Source organism: Blennius ocellaris (genome assembly GCF_963422515.1).
Source record: "Blennius ocellaris genome assembly, chromosome: 2".
Lineage (NCBI taxonomy): Eukaryota > Metazoa > Chordata > Actinopteri > Blenniiformes > Blenniidae > Blennius > Blennius ocellaris.
In genome coordinates, this window is record NC_137651.1 from 10,317,898 (window position 1) to 10,340,628 (window position 22,731).

General features: G+C 40.4%; 2 protein-coding genes across 2 annotated transcripts; one reads left to right on the forward strand and one right to left on the reverse strand.

The window, feature by feature from the left end:
* The first annotated feature begins 981 nt into the window (after positions 1 to 981).
* mre11a (MRE11 homolog A, double strand break repair nuclease) lies at positions 982 to 8,179 on the forward strand. The gene is made up of 19 exons (XM_080513601.1): positions 982 to 1,063; positions 1,511 to 1,643; positions 1,745 to 1,905; positions 2,088 to 2,175; positions 2,271 to 2,412; positions 2,623 to 2,737; positions 3,115 to 3,300; positions 3,392 to 3,563; positions 3,673 to 3,753; positions 3,844 to 3,973; positions 4,602 to 4,702; positions 4,786 to 4,956; positions 5,049 to 5,108; positions 5,333 to 5,513; positions 6,029 to 6,112; positions 6,223 to 6,284; positions 6,362 to 6,423; positions 6,827 to 6,923; positions 7,837 to 8,179. The coding sequence occupies exons 1-19, from the start codon at positions 1,044 to 1,046 to the stop codon at positions 7,876 to 7,878; spliced, it is 2,088 nt and encodes a 695-aa protein (XP_080369727.1). The 5' UTR covers positions 982 to 1,043; the 3' UTR covers positions 7,879 to 8,179.
* A 788-nt stretch (positions 8,180 to 8,967) lies between these two features.
* On the reverse strand, positions 8,968 to 21,704 carry tmprss4a (transmembrane serine protease 4a). The gene is made up of 13 exons (XM_080507032.1): positions 21,302 to 21,704; positions 14,908 to 14,962; positions 14,501 to 14,644; positions 14,151 to 14,303; positions 13,919 to 14,045; positions 13,699 to 13,818; positions 12,817 to 12,860; positions 11,818 to 11,980; positions 11,554 to 11,720; positions 10,922 to 11,017; positions 10,685 to 10,827; positions 10,443 to 10,595; positions 8,968 to 10,106 (listed from the first exon to the last, which is right to left on the reverse strand). Exons 1-13 carry the CDS (start codon positions 21,305 to 21,307, stop codon positions 10,095 to 10,097), a joined length of 1,383 nt encoding a protein of 460 aa, XP_080363158.1. The 5' UTR covers positions 21,308 to 21,704; the 3' UTR covers positions 8,968 to 10,094.
* Between the last annotated feature and the right edge of the window lie 1,027 nt (positions 21,705 to 22,731).

Genomic DNA, 22,731 nt, shown 5'->3' on the forward strand with positions numbered 1-22,731 from the left:
CTTAGCTTGACTGAAAGCTAACTTACTACTATCGCTGCAGTAAATTACCATTCGGTTACACGTTACTTTTATCGATAGCTGCTACTTTAAGGTTTGTTAATAGTGCGACTAACGCGACACGCATCGCTAAATTGCTGTCTTTATTGTGTTATACATTATGCACATAGTTTCTGTTGAATAGTTTTACCTTGAAATACCACCCAGATTCCTCAAAGGTTGGGCTGTGAAATCTTTGATGAATGAGAATTGCCAAGGACGGCAGGGCAAGCGAAACAAAAGGTTGCAAAAGTAAGTGGCGCTAAATAACAAATAAAGTCGGGGAGCATCTGGATTCCGGAAACCGTTCCGAGAAACAGTTTCTCAGACGTTATTATAAACAAGGATGCAAAAGAAAAGAAAACACAGGACTGTTCAGCTTATAGTTGTCTGTGTCAGAAGGACATTCAGGCCACTGAAGATTTATTATTTTTTTTTAGCATCAGCTCTGATTGACGTCAACTGACAATGTTTACATACATTTTTTTTTTACCAACTCTTCAAACAATCTTGAAACTCTTCTACAAACACGAACTTGCCCGATAGTATGCATACAGAGTAATCTCAATAAACCCAGGACCTCTTCTTTACATGTGTCGCTGTCATCACTTTCAAAATAAAATAATTGTTTTCATGATTTGCCCAAGTACCATTACAGTGTATTAGTTGGCTTATCAATTACTCATGGATCTTGTTTTTAGTAACATTTTACTCATCATCCCAAGCTTTTTCGAAAGGAAACTGAATGATTGTCTATTTATTAGTTTCAATGGGGGAACACTGTATTATCAACTTTAATGCCTTTTTTCAATTTGCTAATGATACATAACATCTTTGCATGTGTACACTATAAGTTAATTTGTTTGTAATATTTGTGTTGGACATTTAGATCTTGGATAGTGAAAACGACATATTCATGGTTTTATACATGTGTGTATTTTCTGCAGGTGGAAAATCATTCGCTGTACGTCTTACGGGTGTAAACACACCTCATCTCACAGATCATTATGTCTTCCGAGAGCATCTTGTGAGTTTGTTGAAATACCTGTGTTGCAGTCATATTACAATCAACCAGTCAATTCTTTTTTTTAAAACACAATCTACAACAGATTGTTTTCTTAATTGTATTTTTAGAAAAGTGATACTTTTCTTTATCATGCTACAATATTGGGATGTAATTCTTGACAGTGCTTTTTGCATTACATCTGTGTTTGACATGTTAAGATGCTTTTTATTTTTGTAAGATTTTTTTCCTGATTGTAAGCATTCATTAGGGGCATGGACAACATTGTTTCTGCATATAACATGTTGCTGCATTATAAACAGAATGTGATACAGCTACATATAATGTCCATGTTTCTATGCAGGTGATTTTGTAACTGAATTAACAGCATTGTACAAGTAAAGACAGATTCACTGCAGAATAGCTTGTTGTATCTGCTTTATCAAATTGTGTTGTGTGCTATTTTTCTAGAGGCGATGAGGATACGTTCAAGATCCTGATCGCCACAGACGTTCATCTTGGTTACCTTGAGAAAGATGCAATCCGTGGCAGTGACTCGTACCACACGCTCAATGAAATCTTGGAATGTGCCAAGACACATCAGGTGCATGCACGTGTTCAATCCAGATTTCACGCACCTTGTGTGCATCATCCGTTTTCACTATCATTGGCACTTATTTATGCTCGTCTGTTGGCTTTTTGCAGGTAGATTTTATCCTCCTGGGAGGTGATTTGTTCCATGAGAACAAGCCTTCACGTCGATGCCTCCACAGCTGCATCACCATGATGAGAAAGTACTGCATGGGAGACTCGCCTGTACAGTTCAACATCCTCAGCGATCAGACAGTCAACTTTAACACAACACAGTCAGTTCTTAGTTTGTTTATTTCCTCTGTCGGTGCTGTATTTGTGTGGATGTAGAGACCAATGTGGTAGAGCAGGTCGTCTGCCCATCTATAGGTTATCAGTTCTGTCCCACATCTCACCGTGTGTTGAAGTGTGAGATTGCTGAAGTCGTGAATCATTTTGACCTGTCGATGTATTGTAGGTTCCCCTGGGTTAATTATCAGGATGAAAACCTCAACATCTCGATTCCTGTGTTCAGCATTCATGGCAACCATGATGACCCAACTGGGGTGAGTAAATAAAGGAGAAATTACCGTGTCAAGCACAATAATCATTTGTGATTTAAAAAAAAGCATGTCCATTTCTATTTCTCCATTTCTTCTAGTCTGAAGGTTTATGTGCACTGGATCTTCTAAGTGCTTCTGGACTTGTCAATCACTTTGGCCACTCCCACTCCGTGGACAGGATAGAGATCAGTCCCATCCTACTGCAGAAAGGCAGCACCAAACTGGCCTTATACGGTCTTGGTGAGTTTATATTTTGTGTCGAATGAAATATCCACTGAGCAACTCACCAGAGGAAAGCCAGCAACAAATATTACAAAATAGCTTATGCTATGAATGGGGGATTCTGTCTTACTGTTTTACACAACATTTGATTTAAAATATATACAATATATTTCATTACACATTTGAATGAATTGATACGCTTGTAAATTACGCATTATGTGTTTGAAGGCTCAATCCCAGATGAGCGCCTGTACAGGATGTTTGTCAACAACCAGGTTACGATGCTTCGCCCCAAAGAAGACCAAGACGGGTGGTTCAACCTATTCACCATCCACCAGAATAGGTGTGTGTGTGTGTGTGTGTGTGTCCTTTTTTAAATTTAAACTTATAAATGTATGAAGAACAAAGTTTCAAGCATAATTTCTCAGTTATATTTATGATAATTATGGCCTCAATACTTACTTTTCCCCCTCTAATTTGATGATAATCATAATAATAATATATTTTTTTAAAACCACCACCTGTGTTTATTTTTGTTTTGGTTCACAGTTTGATGCTACACTATGTCACGGACCGTTTTATCGCTTGTATAAAAATAGGATACCATTCCATGGTTTCAGTTTCTCTTTTTCTGTCTTGTGTTTGATGTTGTGCTTCGTCCTCACTGTATATTCTGTCTCGTGTGTTTTTGTCTTTTATATTTTTGACCCGTGTTCTCAGGAGTAAACACGGTCCCACAAATTACATTCCCGAGCAGTTCCTGGATGATTTTCTTGACCTGGTGGTTTGGGGTCACGAGCACGAGTGCCTGATCGCACCGTGCAGAAATGAACGGCAGCTCTTCTATGTGACGCAGCCTGGAAGCTCTGTTGCTACGTCCCTATCTCCCGGAGAAGCTACCAAGAAGTACAAATACACACACAAACTGCGGTTCATAGCCTTGCTTTTCTTGTTTTATTGAAGGCTGACAACCCTGACTGTTTGTTTGTGTGTGAAGGCACATAGGGTTGCTGAAGGTCAAAGGTCGTAAGATGAACTTGCAGAAGATCCCCCTGAAGACGGTGCGACAGTTCTTCATTCAAGATGTGGTGCTGGCGGACTACGAAGACCGCTTCACACCTGAAACACCTCAGGTCAACAAAAAGGTGGAGGACTTATGCTACGCAAAGGTAAGTTATAAAGCCAGAGTCATATATAAATACACACAAATGGTGTAATACCTGCTGGTAATATTTCCCCTCTTATAGGGGTCTCAGTTAGTTTATTTCTGTTCTTTAGGTCTTAGAGATGCTGGAAGAAGCTGAAAGAGAAAGACTCGGATGTGCGAATACTCCAGAGAAACCTCTGATTCGTCTCAGGGTGAGACGGACACATGACCAGGGTGTGTGCCCACCGACATATTGACCCACACTTAATTGTAAGAGGTATCCACTTCACTGACTCCTACAGGTGGACTACAGTGGAGGTTTCGAGACGTTCAATACCTCACGCTTCAGTCAGAAATTTGTGGACCGTGTGGCCAACCCAAAGGACATTGTTCACTTTCTGAGACACCGTGAACAGAAAGAAGACATCAAAGGTTTGAAACAGGAACCACACACAGCCTGTACACTATCATCCTATTATTGGTCAAACAGAAAAATACTTTGAAAGCATATTTCAAGACTGCCACTATAAAGGTTATTAACACTGACATATTTCATTTATCTTTCATGGATTCAAAGGTGGCAGAGTTGATTTGCTAAAGATAAGGAGACAAAACATTTTAGTGGAAATTTGCAAAGTACAGTAGAAAAGTGTCCTTACTGAGATATGACTACTTTCATGTTTTCATTCTTCTATGCTGTGAATGTCATTACTGAATTGTTAACATTAGTTAGAATTTGGAAGTTACCAACCCAAAAAACTTGCTTGTCAAAAAAAAAAAAGAGCTTCATAAATCCATTACTCCTTATAGGGGAGGCTTGTATATTGATTGTATTTTAGCGATGGAATTGGAACACATCATGATGGCTGCCGATTATAATTAACTTAATTAATTTAACATTTCTTCATGTCTGCTGGGAATAGGCCAGAGGTCAAACTCACAATATCAGAGAAAATAATTAGTCTACAAGTCAATAACGTCCCGAGTTCTGAAAGCCTGTTAGTATTTAGAAATGGTGTAAGTGTGCTCTTTTCTCGCCGTCTCTCAATGTGATGTTCAGATGAGATCAATGTGGACTACAGCAAGCTGGTGAAAACTGCCGCCGTTGAGGGCCTGCGAGTGGAGGACCTGGTGAAACAGTACTTTGAGGCCGCTGAGCAGGTTCGTCAAACACAAAAACACGCACCGGCGTATTGGTGGACTATAATCGCGTCCCCTGTGTGTAACTGAAGTGTGTTTTGTAGAAGGTGCAGCTGTCCCTCCTGACCGAGCAGGGCATGGGAAAGGCCATCCAGGAGTTTGTAGACAAAGACGAGAAGGATGCCATCGGAGAGTTGATCACCTATCAGCTGGAGAAGACGCAGCGCCACCTTCAGGCCAGAGGCGTAATCACGGAGCAGGAGATCGACACAGAGGTGAGAGCGGTAGTGTGTTTCAGAAGTGAGTGCTTTTATTCATGATTATTGATACAATGAGACTTCCCACCCCCCCCCCCCCCCACACACAGCTTAAGCTATTCAGAGATTCCAAAAAGAACACGACTGAGGAGGAAGATGAAATCAGAGAGGTGAGTGTTGTGTTGAGTTTTATGTCACCACATGCATACTTACTCTATATAAAACCCAATATTGTACTGACATGACTGACGTACAACATGTTCGCCATTCATTTTATTCTGAAATGCATTGCCAACGCCTCAGATTTGAGGTTTACGATAATCGGATTGCTCAGTGTTTAAAGGTGTTGATGCTCATTTAAACCAGATCGTTGTCATTTTTTCCTCCATTTGAGGCATTTGAGAGAGCCAAGGCTCACCGCATTGAGCGTGGCGACGACCGGATGGATCCAGACATATCGGAAGATCTTGCTGACGTTGACATGAATTCTGATGAAGACTCATTTTCACCTCCCGCTCCTACACGAGGAAGAGGGCGAGGAAGCAGAGGACGGGGAGCTCGAGGCAGGGGGAGAGGTGAGAGTTGGGATTGAAGTTGTGTGGAAAGGTGTTGCAGCGCTTGGCAGTCTTTGAATCCACAGCGGTGCAAATCTGTTTGGAGTTTATCTTCTTTCGTGTTTCTTTTCTGTGCCCATCTGTTTGTACGTACCCACAACACAGAATGATAAGCACTCTAAAACAATTTCCATACCAATTTCTTTTCTGCTAGATTATTAGCAGTGTTCTTATTTGCACACAACAACAAAAATGACTACTTTCTGCATTGCAGCCCCTTTTTAAGGTACAGCATGTTATATATTTAAAATCCAAACTCAAACGACGGCTGATAAAAGGCAGGTTCACTGACGACCACTGAACGTAGAACATGCTGACCAGCTCCCTTCAGATTTTCCGGTTATAAATCCAAAATCTGGTTGTTTATCAGACGTGAACAGATGATCATCAACGACTGACGCTGCAGCCACAAGGTACAAGCCAGTTGACTGTAAAGTAAAATAACGGCTTTATTCCCTGTTGTTTCGCCCATTTAGGTGCAGCTGCCGCTGAACCGAAGCCAGCCGGTCGCGGCCGAGCCCAGAAGCCGTCAGCATCTCAAAGCAGGAGCATCATGCAGGGTATTATGTTTATAAATATAAGGAGGAACAAATAATGGTGTGGTATTTTGAAATTGGAAAGTTCTACTATTACTACTGTAATGAACAGTAATTCAAAACAAATATTTCAGCATTTCAAGCTCCGTCCCAGAAATCTTCCCGAACAACTGCGAAAACGTCGTACACAGATGAGGTAAGTAAAATTCTGCTCAACCATCTAATTTTTGACCAGAATATGAACGTCTTCACTCGTGTTGATTTTGCCTTCAGGTGATCATAGACGACTCGGATGAGGATATCCCCGTGATGAAAGCGACCCGCCCCGCTTCAAGGTGTGCAGGTTTTAATAGAGAGTAAACTTGCATCGTAAAATGTGCGCACTGTAGCAGTCATTCTTACGTCCCCCTAATACAAACCTTTGTAAATTCAAACTTTCCAGGTTTTGTTAAAAGAATTACAATATCACGTTCTTCACAGTGGAACATGTTCACGTCACTTTCTCCTGAGCGAATAGAGAACACCCCGCCTTTATTCTCGCTGTATAAATGTTGGAGACAAACAAACAAGAGGATCAGCTATTTTATTTTCTGATCTTTCCTGCTCACCTCTTGGGCACAAAGCCTGCTCAAAAGCCCCCACTTTATGCAGTTCCAATTGATTGTGAGTCTCAGGTTGTATCATATGTGAGGATTGCTGCTCTTGTTTAAAAGTGTTTCTTGTTTTCGTCCACCACAGACCTGCATCGATGTCCTCGTCCTTCGCGAAGCCCGGCTCTCAGAGCCAGAGCCAGTCTTCTCGAGGAGTCGCGTTCGATGACAGTGACGACGACGAGGTAAAAACAGACGGTTGAAAACCATCTTGTATGTGTCTTTAGTATACGCCTGCTCTCACTGACGTGCAACCAGAGATAATGGAACGACTCACTTTCTTTACTATATTAGGAATACAGATGCTACAGTTGAATGTGTAAATGTACTGAAATACAAAACAAGTTTTACTTTATTGACATAATACAACCTGTGTTTTAAGGGATGTTGAGTCTATTTCTGGAGGTGGTGGAGGATCATATGGAATGCTTTGTATTTTCAAACACAGGTCATGATACAACTTACATCATAGTTTTTAGTCGCACACAAAATAATTTTCTGAATACAGGATTTTGTATAAAGCAGTTTAACTGTATTTCAGACTCTTATTTTGAAATGACCTAAATTTGCCATCTTCTGCAGCTTCCGTAATGAGCAAGTTCTATGAATGTGAAGGGAGTACAGGACAATTGTGAGCAGTGGGGAAGAAATAGTCAAGGAAAACACTACTTGCATACAGCAAAGGAGTTCACTTCAATTCAGTTCAATTATATTAATATAGCCACAATAATAGCGGTCATCTCAAGTCACTTTCAGAGGAAAACATACAACTATTTCACATGAGGAGGCATCAGCAGCAGTGGAAAGGAAAAACTCGCCTTAAAGGAAGAAACTTTCTGTTGAACCAGGCTCTTTACCAGAAGCTTTTTGAGGTTACAATGGGGACGAAAGATAGAAAACAAAAGACCGAAAACAACAAACAAGTTGATATCAGACAGCAAGCTAATCCACTTCCTGAAATCAGGAACCTCCAATTTGAATACTTCGTCATATGTGCACGTATATTGTCTTGACAGGGGGGAAGAAATGCCACATTTTTATGGTAATATTTTTCCTGACTGATGTTTTAATAATCATTATTGTTGTGTCTTGTTGCAGGATGACCCTTTCAAAGGTCGCAGCCATCGTTCACGGAGATAATCTGAACTGCATCTTTTGTTTTCCCCGAATGTAACTCCTCATCAGCAAGCCAGCTGCCAGTTTGTTGTTGTTATGAAGAACTTTAAAACGCATCACGTCTCCGCACTCCTCCCTGATATTAGTGTTTAATTGATCAGGTGCTGGTGTTGTTTCAGGTTAAATTATCAAACCAGCGTGTTTTCTGGTGGGTGATTAGTTTCCCGTGTGTTGTCTTGACTTCTCGCATCCTCGTTTGCCGACTTCATCCTAATCCTGTCTTCTGCTGCTATGTAAACTCACCAGTGTTGGGTTGGTTACTGGTGTCCGTATCACCTGGGCAATATTAAATGTTGATGATTTTTCATATATACGCATATGTGTCTTCATTTGTGAGTTTGAGTTTTCTCCCCCCCCCCCCCCCCCCCCAAATAACTGGCTACAAAGTCTCACTAACAATCTGGTGAAGCATCCAATGTGGACAAAAATCTAATTCTCACTCTCCATTTGGTTTTCAACCCCATTACTTTAATCTTTTTAAAAAGTAAAGAGGACACTATAACTACTTCATGTCTTCACTAAAAGGCATCAAAACATAGCAACAGCATTTATGTTGTACTGTAATATATAAATCATTTCTGTCCTATATGCTTACAACAGTTAAGCCGTCTGTGCCCCTCGTCCCACTTGTCTTATTTGACCAGGAAATACTCAAATCATATATAAGTTTACGTGGGTAAGAAATGTTGACAGCGTGTCTTATCAAGTCTTTAGACTTTGAAGTTTGAGATCAACTGGTGACGGTGTGTTTGTTTTCATCCATGATGAGCTGAGACCAGCTCCAATCCTCTACGACCCTGAACTGGATAACATGGGTTTAACAACAAATTGATGGGATATGGAATATTCAAGGATACTTTTGTGAGCCTTATAAATGGTATCTTCACCTTGTCAAACATTTATATAACAATTTACTTAAAGTTTGTCCTGTTGTTCCTGTTGTTAATGCTGGGTCAGAGAGGTGTGTTCTCAGGGGGCAGAAAACACCGAATGGAAGAACGAGGTATGTGTACACTTGTGCAGAGTAAAAAGATCATTCAAGTTTTCCCCCCCAAAAAACAGGTTTATTAAAGTGACATACCATTTATAGGTAAATAACATTCAAAATATATATTTACAGTGAAATATGATCAGCCACTGTGACATGTTCAGATATTCCATAATGTACAATATACTACAAGATGTTCACAATCATTAAGTGACAATTTTTAATAAAACCAAATTTAGTAAGGTTTTCAGATCTGATAGTGTTATATTTAAAAAAACAATACAACTTGAACAATTAGACAATATTTGGAGTTCAGTGCACACAAATGTCACATTGGATTGCTTTGATTTATACAAAAACAGTCACTCGCATTATAAATTGGGGCAATAATCTGTTAAAACTTCTACGACTATGACAGTGCATATTCTGTCGGTGGAGCAAGTACTCTGGTGGCACACTGGCTAATGACACATGTACCTCAGCATGGAGGCACTCGGCACACATAACGGTGTGACAAATGCCTGCATTCAGTGCATTTTAGGCTTTTTACTGAAATCATCTGTACATAAGAGTGAATTCAAGTAATTCTCATTGTCTGCTTAAAGTGCTCATATTAATCGTATGGTAGAAGGAAGTGAGCACACCAGTGCTATAAAAAGGTGCGTTTGCTCTCACACATCAGATCAACACATCAGATCAACAATCAGCACCACAAATTTAATTTGCAGACCTGGAATCGGTGTCCTCAGTTTGTTGATTTCTACCCTGAGGCTTTCTGCATAAATCCTCACAAAAAAAAAAAATGCACACCTTAATTTACAGCACACAGTATTCAAACACATTATGTCTGCCAGATTGGCAAAGTCTAAATCTTCTCTTCACAGAAGAGTTTGTGCAGTTATTGGTGTAAAAGCTAAAAACATATTCTGCTGTAAAGACCCCAGATCTGCCATCTGACTAATCGTACAATCATACAAATACACTTTTTTCCCCCTGAGATAAGAACCTGAAATGGCAAAATCCGACACCTGAAAAAAAGCTTGTACAAAAGTGTGTGTGCATGGCTGTGTTTGACAGTTTTCGTGTTGCATCTTCAACTTCCTCTTTAGGTAACCACACAGAAACAAAAGCGTTGGTTGGGTTTCTGTCCAGAAGTGACTCAGTCTGGTGGTCGATGTTCCAGTGGATAGTTTCAGCTGTTTTTCTGCAAAGAAAAATGAGAAATAATCAGAAAACCTTGCATTTCAGTGAATACTTATCCTAAGTTATCTTAATTTTTATATCAAAAAGGTGCTCTGGTTGAAAAAGAAACGGCTGGTCTGAAATGTCATATTGTGAGAGACTGCATTTTTATGGTATGCAAGGTAAAATAGAGAATAAAACGGCTTTAAATATTTTAGTTTAAGTGTAGTCATGCTTAAGTATCACTGAATACATTTCTTGCACCGTCTTTAATTAGTAACTGTAAATTGGACATGGCTGTGTGTGTGTGTGTATTAGGCTTATTAAAACAAAAACGCAGTATTTTCTGTACATGTACCTCGATGACCGTATGGATCCAGTTCAGCAGCTCTTCCACATTACAGTAGACACCTGGCCTTCTCTCCCGCGCACATCCAACACCCCAGCTCACCACTCCCACCAGATTCCACCTGCCACCTGTTAGATACACCAAAGGGCCTCCGCTGTCCCCCTGGAATCCAAGACGACACACAAATACCTCACTACATCCACCACCACATGGCAGACTTGAATGCACTCCTGGAACTGGAAGTTTATTACCTGGCAGGCATCCACTTTTCCCTCCAGGAAGCCAGCGCAGATCATCCTTTGCGTTATGGCACTACCATAAATTGCAGGCCTGGTGCACACGCTCCTGTCTATCAGACGGATGCCGGCCTGCTGCAGTGTGGAAGAGACTTTTCCTGAAAGCAGAACCACAATACGTTCTTTTTAAAGAGAGGGTCATTTCTCAGAGTGGAAGATTCCTCCTATTTATGAAGCATAAATGTTTCTCACCATTTTCCTCGAGGTATCCCCAGCCGGTCACAGTCATCATGGCTCCAGCAGTGAGGCCAAAGGCGTTAGGAGGTAAACAAACTGGCCTGCTGCCCTCTGGAAGATATTACATTATCACGCTAATTAGGTTCAGATGAAAAAGTCATACTGGTTTATTTTAAACCTGCGTACAGCGGCTCTCTCACAAAGCGCTAGAATGTCTCCGGCTCGAATCCAGGAATGGAGGCTGTCTGTGAGGAGTTTGCATTTCCTCCGTGCGTGTGTGTGCATGGATTTTCTGCCACTACTCTGGTTTTCACTCAGTGCAAATAAATGTATTTGAGATGAACTGATGAGTCAAAAATGACCCTATATATGAATGTGTGTGATTATGTGACTCTCTGTGTGCGTCTGTAATGGACTGGTGACCGGAGAAGGATGTACTTCACCCTTCCCCGTATGGGATTGGCTAAAACCAATTTGACTTGCAGTTCGAGGTACACACCACCAGGTGGCAACAGAGTAACTTCAATTGAATGCATTTCCTTACTGACTGTATACAAACTAAAAGTTCAGAAAGGGGCTCTAAAAGGTCACACCAATGAGTCACTAATCAGGCGAGGTCTTTCTGTGTGTTTTCATGAGACTCTCACCTCTGACTGTGATCGGGCTGCTGAGTCTCATCAGCGCTATGTCGTAGTCATTTTGTGCAGGGTCGTAATTTCCGTTCAGTATGATCCTGTCCACATAGGAGCCTCCCAATGTGCTCAGGTATGTCTGACCTGACATTACTCTCCACCGACTGAGCTCCTTTTTACCGCTGTGCGCCCGAAAGAAGAAGAATGCAAAAAAGTTTACATGTTGGATCCAGACAGGACAAATTCATTTAAAACTATGCGTAAAGCAACTTTGCTGACCCAACAAAGCAGTGAGCAGCAGAAACGACCCATCGCGGTGAGACCAGAGAGCCTCCACATGTGTGCTGACCCCCTTGCTGCAGGCTGACCTGCCACGGCCAGTCCTCGATGACTGCGTCCGTACCCCCGACCACGCGAGGATTAGAGCCCAAATCTCCACAGTCTGAAACAACAACAAACAAACAAAAATCCAACAGTTACTTTTTAGATTTTCCCCACCCAGGTTTGATTCGTTCTCAGCCCTTTTTCTGTGTGGAGTGAAGTCTGCATGTTTTCTGAATGCATTTGTATGGGTGATTTCCCCAAATATACAGGCTTGCATAATCTCCAGAGATGCCTTTTAGACATGGTGTGATCTGTGAAGAAACTCCCCGTTTTCATTTCTACCAGGAGTCATTTCCCCTTTCTATAACAGATCACGAGGAGGAAGGCTTAAGTGGCGATAACCTTAAATGACACTTTTATAACCGAATGTGATGTCCATGGGATGAAGACGGATTTAAATGATGAAGCTCATCTTCCAAAATTTGATTATACATGCCGCATGCGATCTCAAGAGTTAAACTTTCAACGTGGAACATTTGGCAGCTCATTTAGACAAACATTCATTTGACGTAATCTGTCTGATCCAGCTTTCGTCATTTTGAGAGGGTGGTATTGACAAACCTCACCGTGTTCATTGAATGTATGAAAGCAGACCTGTTCCAGGGTCTTCACTAGCTCCTCAGATCAACTCTAACTCCAGACATTAAAGTGAGCAAAACAAACTGATATTTCAACTTGCTTTATCGTCACAAATTGTTGTTGTAAAGGCTGAAGGCAGCTACTCTGTCATCCGTTTCTGAGAGGCATGTTGGGTGCATACTGAAGGCCTGTACGGACTTGTCACTGCGAAACTCTCCACACAACCATGTCTTCCCTTGCCGCCAACCACACACGTCTAGTTAAAAGCTGTGAATGATATTTAGTGACGACAGTGGCGTTTGTCAAAAGGCTCACCTGAACAGGACAGAGATACCACAGTTCCGGATCTGCATGTTCTGCTATTGGGGAACAAAACACAAACATGTTTATTACGCAGGTCCCAAAAATAGCTGGACAATGAATCAAACATGCGCAGAAAAACAAGAGTCAGATGGCAGACTACATTCAACTCAAGGCTCAATTTTTTTCTCCTCTTCAGTTTCACTTTGCTTGTTGGTTTTGTCCACACCTGATTTTTTTCACTTTCCAAGTATGAAGAAGGAACAAAAACTGGACCCTGATTTTATTTTTCAGGAATAGAAACTGTTTAGTTTCATGTACAACTTATAAGAAAGGAAAATTCCAAGAAAGAAACAAGCTATATTTCTATACAACTAATAGGGGTAGGAAGGAATATATCAAACTATTTTAGGACTGGAGTACCTTGATTCATTTTGATTTTACAGCTGTAGAATTGTCCCAAAAAATTGTGAAATGATGTCGTGCCTCTGCCCTCTTTTAGCCAAGGTACCTTTAATGCACAACATCTGGCAGGTCTTCAATATTACTTTACAAGTTTCACTGTACTGTGAGAATCACATGTTGAAAATGTTGGTAGGTAATTCATGTTTGTGACTGGGTGGTCATACTGTACATGTTTCAGAGGCCACTGTAACTACTAATATGTGTGAATGTAAAGCTTGTTCCTGAATTGTTTCAGATGTCAGAAGTGGTTTAATAGTTATGATTATGACACGTCAGCTCATGCCAGCTGCGACAGAATAGGAATCAAAAGGGTTAATAATAAGAGGTTCCTCCCTGGTTCTTTCAAATGACCTCATCTGTAAAGGAAATGCACATAATTCAACCAAGACCTGTGGGGTCCCTATAAGATGAAAGAAATCTTGCCTTCCTCACCGGTTAAACGTGGCCAGATGTATGGGTGTGTTTGAAGTCCCGGGTCTGACCGCTGCGAACAGTCCAGTTTTCAGAGAAGTCGCTAAATTGTTCACAGGGAGATTGGTACTAGTAGGTTCACTGCCAGGAAAGAAGGAAGAGTGACGTTACACAAGACCTCAGGTCAGAGAATGGAATAAATGAGCATGCACCCTGATCAATGCTCTGAGTGTAAACTCACTATGTGTATCCCAGTTGTTTACATGCCGTCTGTGTGTGTTTGTCGCTCCAGTCCTCACTGCACACGCTCTGCCAACCAGAGCCGGGACTGTACACTTGCAGGACATGCTTATCAGATGTCAGACGCACTGGTGGATGGAGTGGCACACAGCAGGGGAGGACTCATTAAAATCAAGATATTTCGTTTTTGAGTGCGGTGACAACGCGGCAAAGGAGCAGCTGCTTTCTCGTACCTGGATAGGTCGTGTTGACTGTAGCGCTCGAGACGCACGTGATCTCATCTTCTCCTCCAGCACAGTCATTTTTGCCATCACATGCCTGGTCTATTGGGATGAACTTCACCGAGCGCTTGCAGAAGAAATATTTGCTGTCAATCAGCTGCTTGACTGGTGGGGAAATGACAGATAACAGAGTTTATAGACACATTTTCATTCTGTAATTTGTTATGAAGTAAATCACATCATTAACTTTACAACTGTGCAGTTCATGCTGATGGTAATATGGAGGAATGGACCGTTTTACATGGTGTGGTGAGCATGGGTGTCCCTGAAGGAACAAACTACTGTGAAGAATGGCGACTTACTGAAGTAGCCTGCCGTGACCAGAAAAGCCAGTACGACCACAACTATCAGGATACTCAGCAAGATCTTCTTCGTCTTCGCCGCCTTCCCCTTCTGAGTCTTTGGAGCAGTCATGGGTCTTCTGTGTCGGCCTGGCCGTGGAACCACTGAGAAAATCAACAAGCGTAGGAAATAAAACACAGGAAGGAAAAAGAAACATATACTGTGGAAGTTAATGATGGGAAATTAGTAAATGAGACTAAAATACATGGGTAAGTCCTCAGTACTGTGCATGAATACAGTTGGAAAGTTTTAAAGTTTTCCTTCTTCTTCTGTTGTTTTATGGTGGTTGACATACACAGTTTTTAACTCAACAGTCAAACAACATTCGTCAGACAGACTCCCAAATCAACACCAGTAGGTAGCTCACCTGTCTGACTTGGATTTAAAGGTGTAGAGCTATCCCCAGGCACCTGATCAGCAGTCTAGGAACAGAAAAACGAAGACACATCAGACAGAGTAAGGATTTCATAGAGAGTCCACGGTGTGTGTCTGCAAGTGTCTGTAGGTGTATGATTGTGTAATTTGGTGCAGGTCTTCATCTTTCAAAAGGAGAGTCATGTGTAAAACAGGTGCACAATACACTGCATTTCCAGGGGAGGAGTCAGAGGTAATTACCAATCATGCTCATATGGAACATAGTGTGCTACTATGAGATGTCATGTTACACCAATGTGCTTCCCTGAATGCATCAGGGAGTCCATATGCTGCAGGCAGTTCCCATACTGTATTATCAGGCCGACCATGAAACTGATAGACTGATGATACACACTGTTCATGATATTGGCGTGTAGGGTGGCAGGGCCTAGGGACCCTGAGAGTCTTTCATAATGCAAGTGATATTGTGGTGACAGACACCACGAATGTGTCAGGATGGTACAGAGGGGGGCACTGCTCCAAGCCAAGTCAAGACCTCCAACTTTCTAAATATAAATGAGAAACAAATCAGCTCACTGTAAGCGTCACAGATGCATCGTTGCATAGACTATTCTGTGACTGCCTGATTGTGTCCCATTAAAATAAACAATACTCCACCATTGCTGTGATTCATTTTTGAAAATCTTGAAAAAAAAGGTTCAAGAGGAATAATCAATATAGTTCAGCATAGGAGAAAATGTATATATATATATATATATATATATATATATATTTAACTTGGAAATCATCTTTTATCACAATTTGACTAAATGAACACATAAAGAAGACACATTCTACAGAGTATTTATCTAGACTTACCATAGAAATGTGCAAGATGTAGTGATATTTGTAACTTCTTACATGGAAAGCAGCCGTCGAGGTTTAAAAAATGCTAAGGTGAGCTGCGAGGAAAACAGCTGAGAAAACACGGAATCTCTTTTTTCCCAGTGACGTTAAACACCACGTGGCCGATTTATATACGAAATTATCTGTAGGTCGCTAATTGATAGGCAGTAATGTAGCAGTTGATACGACATTTGGAACATATTATTATTATTATTATTATTATTATTATTATTATTATTATTATTATTATTATAGCACACACTAGTGGTTACTTCATATGTACCAGGCAGGTATTTTTTTTCTTCCTAAAATGAATTCTGTCACGTGACTGCAGTTGACGTTAATGACTGTTGTCTTGCAGGTGCGGCAAGAGAGCTGCATGAGCCAACTGGTCTGGAGGAAACCAATCACAGTTGTTCTGGTAGGTATCAAAACAACCTGCAAACATTACTAAACAGAAAGTTATTCACGGACCTATGCCTAGAATTGCTATTTATGTTGTCTATGTGAAAAAGAAAGACGTGCATCGAGAATTTGCCACAACAAATGATGTTGGAATACTCTTGTTTAAACGCAACAATCATTTTGAGTTTTACATTGCAGTAATATTTTTGGTTCGTCAAGTACTTTGAATAAGAGTTATATTTTTATATGTTTTCTTACACTCACAAGTGCTGTTTCCAGATGAACAGACCAAGCTGTGGATAGTTCTGCTTGTTTGCATTCATTTTGCATCTGGCTCTTGGTTGATCAAATTACTTTTGTTTGGTTTCGTCAGGCTTTGTGGTTTGGTTCATACTTGATGGACCTGTTATGTCGTCACTGCTGGGAAAATGTGTGCTTGTCTTGCACAGAAAACCTGGTGATGTGGAATGGTGGATTATTTCCCACATTGACCGAATAAAATAGGGTGTTATGGCATTTGCAGTAATTTGCTGAACATTTTTATTGATCCTACTGCCGTTTTCCATCGCCTTTAGTGACCCATACTTTGTTCAAGAGTCATATTGTTCAAATATATGGTTCTCTCAAATTAGATTGCCTTAAAAAAAACAAAAACCGTTGAGTTTCTGATTTGCCAAAACATTCCAGTGGAGCCAAGAGATGGTCTACACACCCATTCTTTCCAAACTACCAAAGCAGAACCAGTCAACATACAAGTATGCGGGAGTTTCCCAGATTGACTCTCGATTTTAGAAGGTGTCTTATTCCGTTTTTCTTTCAAATGTGAAGGTAAAGCCTCAAGCTCCATTAATCACATTACCGGATAGTGCATGCAATTATATTCGTTTGATATAAGATGTTATTTATGAAGTAGTATTATTGTTAACGGATTGCGGACATTTTCAGTTTTGCTGCTGTGACGTAACCAGTCAATTAATTCCCTCTCTTGTTACACAGTTTGGCAACATGAATGAATAAAAAGACGGATAAACAGTGTTTCTGTTGTGCCACGTTAACTTTTTCCAGGTTACTGTTGGTGTGTCTACTGTAGAATGCTGCAGATGTACTGTTATTTGCCATTGTGAACACTGTTCATGCCATAGTGACATAGATCAAGTAGGCGCTGACTGGCCCATCACAGGATTTCAACATATGGGATAAAGTTACAGAGTGACCATTTCAATTGCGCGTTCATTTCCCTGCTGCTTTTCTTTTGTCTTGTCCAAACAGCCCCCTGACTTACAAACACACTACAAGTACAGCTCAAGTGGAGGCCAATACTCTGGTTGGATCATAAAATGTAAAGTGCATTACTTTCATAACTCAGTGAGGGATTTCCACTGTCAAGCAAAGAGTAAATTAGGAATTAGTACACGCATTTCTAAATTTAACTTCTGCTTATTTAGCTCAAAGGTTTTGACTAAATTCTTTCATTGGCATTTCCATACGGTGCTTTTTGACAATAAAGACGAGTCAATCAAATCCACAGATAGATTGTGAGTTAAATGCAAAAATACCAGCAAATTGTACAGTCTCCATAAAGACAGACGGGGGAAGAATGCTGTCAGGCAGGTTTTTATTTTTTTCCCCTTTGGGAAAGGACCTCACTGTCCTGGTATGAATAGGTTATGATGATCAGATAGTTGTACTGATACTCTGCGTCAGATAATCTTATATAAGACACAGTCAGCTTCCGCTATCAAGGCTGAATAGGTCAAAGGCTCTTGCACCTTTTTTACTCGTACTGCCGTCAAAGGTTTCTCAGATTTCTCTTTCGAATGACAGTTTCACTTTTGTTCCTTTAGACCCGCAGCACTTTTCTGTGTAACATATGGATATGTCTCACTGACTATAAATGTTCTCTGTTGGTTTCATGCAATTAGTTTACCATGGCCATTTAATTTTTATGTAACAGGGGGTAAAGTCATTCTGAGATTTCACATATGCAGAACTCCCAAATAAACTGGACAATTGGTTGGAAAACCCAACACTTTCATAATGTAAAAGCCTGCTTGATGTTAAACAAGCTCAAATCTGCATCTGGAGTGTTATCAGGTAAAGTCTGTGTTCTCCCTACTCTTGCTTTGGTTGTCCCCACAGTGGATTGTGTGATCTGCATGTTTAATTTGGTGGTGTGGAGTCTTGCCTGTGGTCCCACAGCACTGACCCATCAGCTTACTTTTAATTCCGAATTTCACTTCCCTAACATTAAGACCACAATCAGATAAAAGACCAATAAAAAGAGGGTTCTAATCATATTACTGTCATTGAAGCACAGAGTTTTCTAAATTTATAGTCAAAGGTGAAACGTCTGCTTTAGATTTGGATTGTGAATGTCATGTTTCATCCAGTCTGCTGGTGCATTCGTTGAGTCAAAATAGAATAGCTGTATTATCATCGTACATGGCGCCAGGATGGTGCATTGATAACAAGCTGCATTAAGAAAGAAAAATAATAAAATCCAATGTACATATAGAACAAGACTCCATTCAAAAAATAAAAACATGTATGATAAGTAGCAAGATAAATGTAATAAAATTGTGGGGGAGGTAGTACAGTATAATCAAATAAAACCAATAAAAAAGATAAATATGGCCAGGAGATTGCACGCAAGCAGCATTAAGATAATTAAAAGAGACACTGTGTGCAACTGTCTTGAGTTCAGAAGTTAGATGGGAAAAAGCATTTTAACAATCTGAGTCTCTTTCCTGATGGAGATGCAGGGAAGATTACCTGCAAATAAAAATATCTCCCTATCCCTTCCCGTCAATCTAAATATTATAAGAAACTACAAAGTCGTCACCAAAACAAAAAGAGATGTAATGTTTGCCGGTGTAATAAAAAGAGGAGAGTTGTAGGCCTGTCTATGTGACATTTGAGAGGAATAAGTCAAGAGATCAGCAGGGTGCAGAACCTGAGGAACCAGAAAGACGGCCCAAGAAAGCCATATTGCCTGGAGTGGACGACCGCAGCCTGAAAATACATGTTCTGCTTTGTCATACACTGATATGTGATACTAGTGCACTGTTACAGGTGTAAATGTTGTCATGGACACCACAAATATCATAAAAAAAACTATTTATGACTCAATATTTTAACAACAACCAGGTAGCGTTTGTTAGTAACCTCACAGTTGGACAGACCCAACTGGTGGACTGCAGCCAGTTATCCCAGAGTTTGTGGGAACGATTCCAGCTCCAATGAGCAAGGTCTAAGTAGGTCAGCCTTAACAGATAAAAACCTTGACACGGTTAACCTTTTGTTCAAACTAGGTATCCCTTCTCTGTGCTTCTCTGTTTTGTTGGATTATGTTCCTCCAGCTACTATCTCAACAAAAGAGTTTTTGAGAAGCTACGCCTGACATGTTGGATAACTTCAATCACCTACAGAGATCTAGACTAGTGGTCTTCACATTTGTTATAATGTTTAGATCCACTTTATACATCCAAGTCTGCATTTATATAGGTCAAACATTTGACTTTTATACAGTGTTACGTTTATTATGATAACACACCTATCTGGGATACTGACCCAGAAACGATGAGTAATTTATGACACTATACATGTGGATGCATGTGGAAGGAAAACGCGTAACAATTAATCACAATGGGATTAACTGTAAGGAGACATGTCTGCACAAGAGATGAAACTAAAGAGGTCGCATACTCATTGAGTATACTCATTTGAGCTATAGCATTTATTAAGGTAATTTGCTATGCCTGTTTTGATGCAGGGACTTAAAATAAAGAGAGAAAATATTCTTTGTAATATCAGCTACAAACTATAAAGGGACTTGATCCATTGAAAATGGTAATCACAAACTTGTTCGGCTCATTTTAGAGCAAAAACCTGGAAACAAGACTCGTTTTGTGAAGTCAGTTAGAAGCTTTCTTGCAACTTAAAGTCAAATAATTAATCCAAAATAAAATTGAAACTTGATTCAGAAAAAAAATGTTATTGTCTGACCCATTTTTTTTTAATCCCTTTTAATTCTTCTTTATAAATTTAGTTGATGATTTATTCATCTTCTGTACTACTTCATCATATCCAGGGTCTCGGGGGCACTGGAGCAGATCTCCGTGGACAATGGGCGAAGAAAGGGTTCACTTCGAACAGGTAAAAGAAAACAAAAAAAACACAAGTCACACACTCACATTTGCACACATGGGCAATTGTAAGTCAGGAATTCGCTCCAAATGCAAATGTAGACTGTTTTGGGGAAACCAATACAAATCTGCTTACGGAGAGATCATGCTTACTCTCCACACAAAGACTTTCTCGCCATGAGTTCAGAGTTCAGTCCATTATATCAATGTGTGCTCCATGAGTGTAGGTATGAAACTAAAAAATAGTTTTGCAATGGTCAAATATTTTTAGTTCTTTCATAGCTGATGGAAATAATATCCACAAAAGTATGTTAAAAATAGTTTAATTCTTCAAAGTTTTTTTCAATATGAATATTGAAATAACTGACAACACAGTTAACTTACCCTTTATATTCATATTTTTTTAAGTGCACCTGCATGTGACAGAAACCTAACCATCATTGTTGGTATTTTTCACGTCATACCATTCTAGTATTTTTGTTTCATTGTTGCCTGGCATATCCCGAATATTGTATTTCTTGGTGTGTGAGTTGATCCCTCGGTTGTTGAATGCGTTTTGGCCTCATCAAATAGGTAATATAATTATGTGTATTAAAAAAAAAAAAACTGTGATAAACATCTCCGACTATAACTCTGTTAAGGAGTGTCTCCATAATCCAGTAGCAGCTTCAGAGAAAGGGGTCAACAGGAAGTGACTGTTGTACACCTTCAATAAGATCCTGTATGCACAAGGCAGCATGCATCACATTTCCATTCATTGTAATGAAACCAAGCTGTTATGAACCATGCAGAAGCATAGCAGCATCAGTGTGATGTTGTGTCTGAAATAGGAATGAGCACTTAGTGGAATATGTAGAACTCTAGCTGTTTTTAATTGGTCATGCAGTGCAGACCAGCCCCGAAACGTTCAACCATCAACATAAATTAATTTGAGTTTTCAATTGCACTCACCCGCATTGTGTAGTTTTCTTTTTCAGTAATGCTTATAGGCACCTCGTCTGTCACGGAGCACAGAGTAAACGCTGTCCTCCCTCACAGGAGGTTGGACACTCCGAAAACCTGCTGTCCCGCGTCCGTTTCCTCTTGTCCTCCTGCTCCGTGTGCGCCAGTGTCAAACTCCAAAATCAGGTATATTTCAGTTTGTCTGCCTTCCTGAATCCCTCCCCTTTCCCCAGTAGTGTAACTGAATCTGGCTCGGAGGGTGCCTGGCTTGCCCCTGTTCAAACCCTCAGGCTGTAATAAAGAGCGCTGGTGTGTTACGTCGTTTCGACGCTGCACAGATTCAGAGATGGCTGATCTTGATTGACCAAGCCCTGCTGACCGAACAAAAACTAAAGCTCTCCCTGTAACCTGAACCTCGAATCCTCCTCCTCGGTCGGTCGTTCCCTACCTGTGTGCCTGCCTGAGTGTTTACTCTTCCTCCTCCCACAAACTGCAGTGGGAGGGAGGATGCCTTATAAAAAAAAAAACATTTTTTAGTGGCGGTAAACTTCTTAAACTCCCTGGACAAGAAGTACATTTCTCACCTTTTGTGTGTTTTACTCCTACAACCCCCTTTATTGTGTCATTGTGTAACTTTTTGCCTTTTAATCCATGTTGCATTTGCACATTTAAAAACATTAAGCTAAAAACAAACGCAGATCGGTACGCAGGATAAAAAGCCAGCAGCGTGTCCAAAGTAATACACCCTGAGGCTTGGGTGTGTGTGTGTGTGTGTGTGTGTGATACCTGTGTTGTTTTGACAGTCTAACAGGAACTTTGTTGGTATCTGGCAGGAATTATCTGACAGGCAGTGACTCACGACACACCACATGTCAAGTGAGAGCGGAACTCCGTGCCTAACTCTAAATGCTGATAATGGCGTGATCAGATATAGTGTGGAAGGATAAGCTTCCACACTCCTGTTCCTATTTGATGTTTGTGTTATTAAATATCTTTTAAGTCTATTCTATACATTTTATATAGTCTGCAACTGTCAACACTTCTTGTATTGCACTAAAACTAACCTTAATTCATCTCTATTACACACAAAATAAATACATTGCAAATACAAGGTTGTTGTGGCTGGACCCGTCACTGCCTCTGAATGTTTTTAAGATGAAGTAGTCAGAAATGCAGCCTGAACAAAAATTAACAACAAGATCCATCCTTCTACATCCAGTTCACTGAAGTTATGCTGACATGAAGCGAAGGGAAGCGTCTCCCTCAGACACGTGGACAGTCAGTCATACGACTTCGGCAGAAAGACAAACAATCGTCCACTTTAGAGTCACCAATTACCCTCACAGGAATCTCTTTGTAGTCATGGGAGGGGTCTTCTTGAGGTGAGGAAACAGTGTTGATCACTGAGAGACAGCACTGGCCCATTATGGACTCATACA

Bases quoted from the DNA above. Each gene is read 5' to 3' on its own strand.
- tmprss4a (XM_080507032.1), bottom strand. The intron at 14,046-14,150 runs GTACGAGAAAGC...TCCATCCACCAG, and splicing joins AGTCAACACGACCTATCCAG to TGCGTCTGACATCTGATAAG. The intron at 11,721-11,817 runs GTCAGCAAAGTT...TCGGGCGCACAG, and splicing joins GCTGCTCACTGCTTTGTTGG to CGGTAAAAAGGAGCTCAGTC.
- mre11a (XM_080513601.1), top strand. From the start codon at position 1,044: ATGTCTTCCGAGAGCATCTT. The intron at 2,738-3,114 runs GTGTGTGTGTGT...CCGTGTTCTCAG, and splicing joins TTCACCATCCACCAGAATAG to GAGTAAACACGGTCCCACAA. The intron at 6,285-6,361 runs GTAAGTAAAATT...TTTTGCCTTCAG, and splicing joins AAACGTCGTACACAGATGAG to GTGATCATAGACGACTCGGA.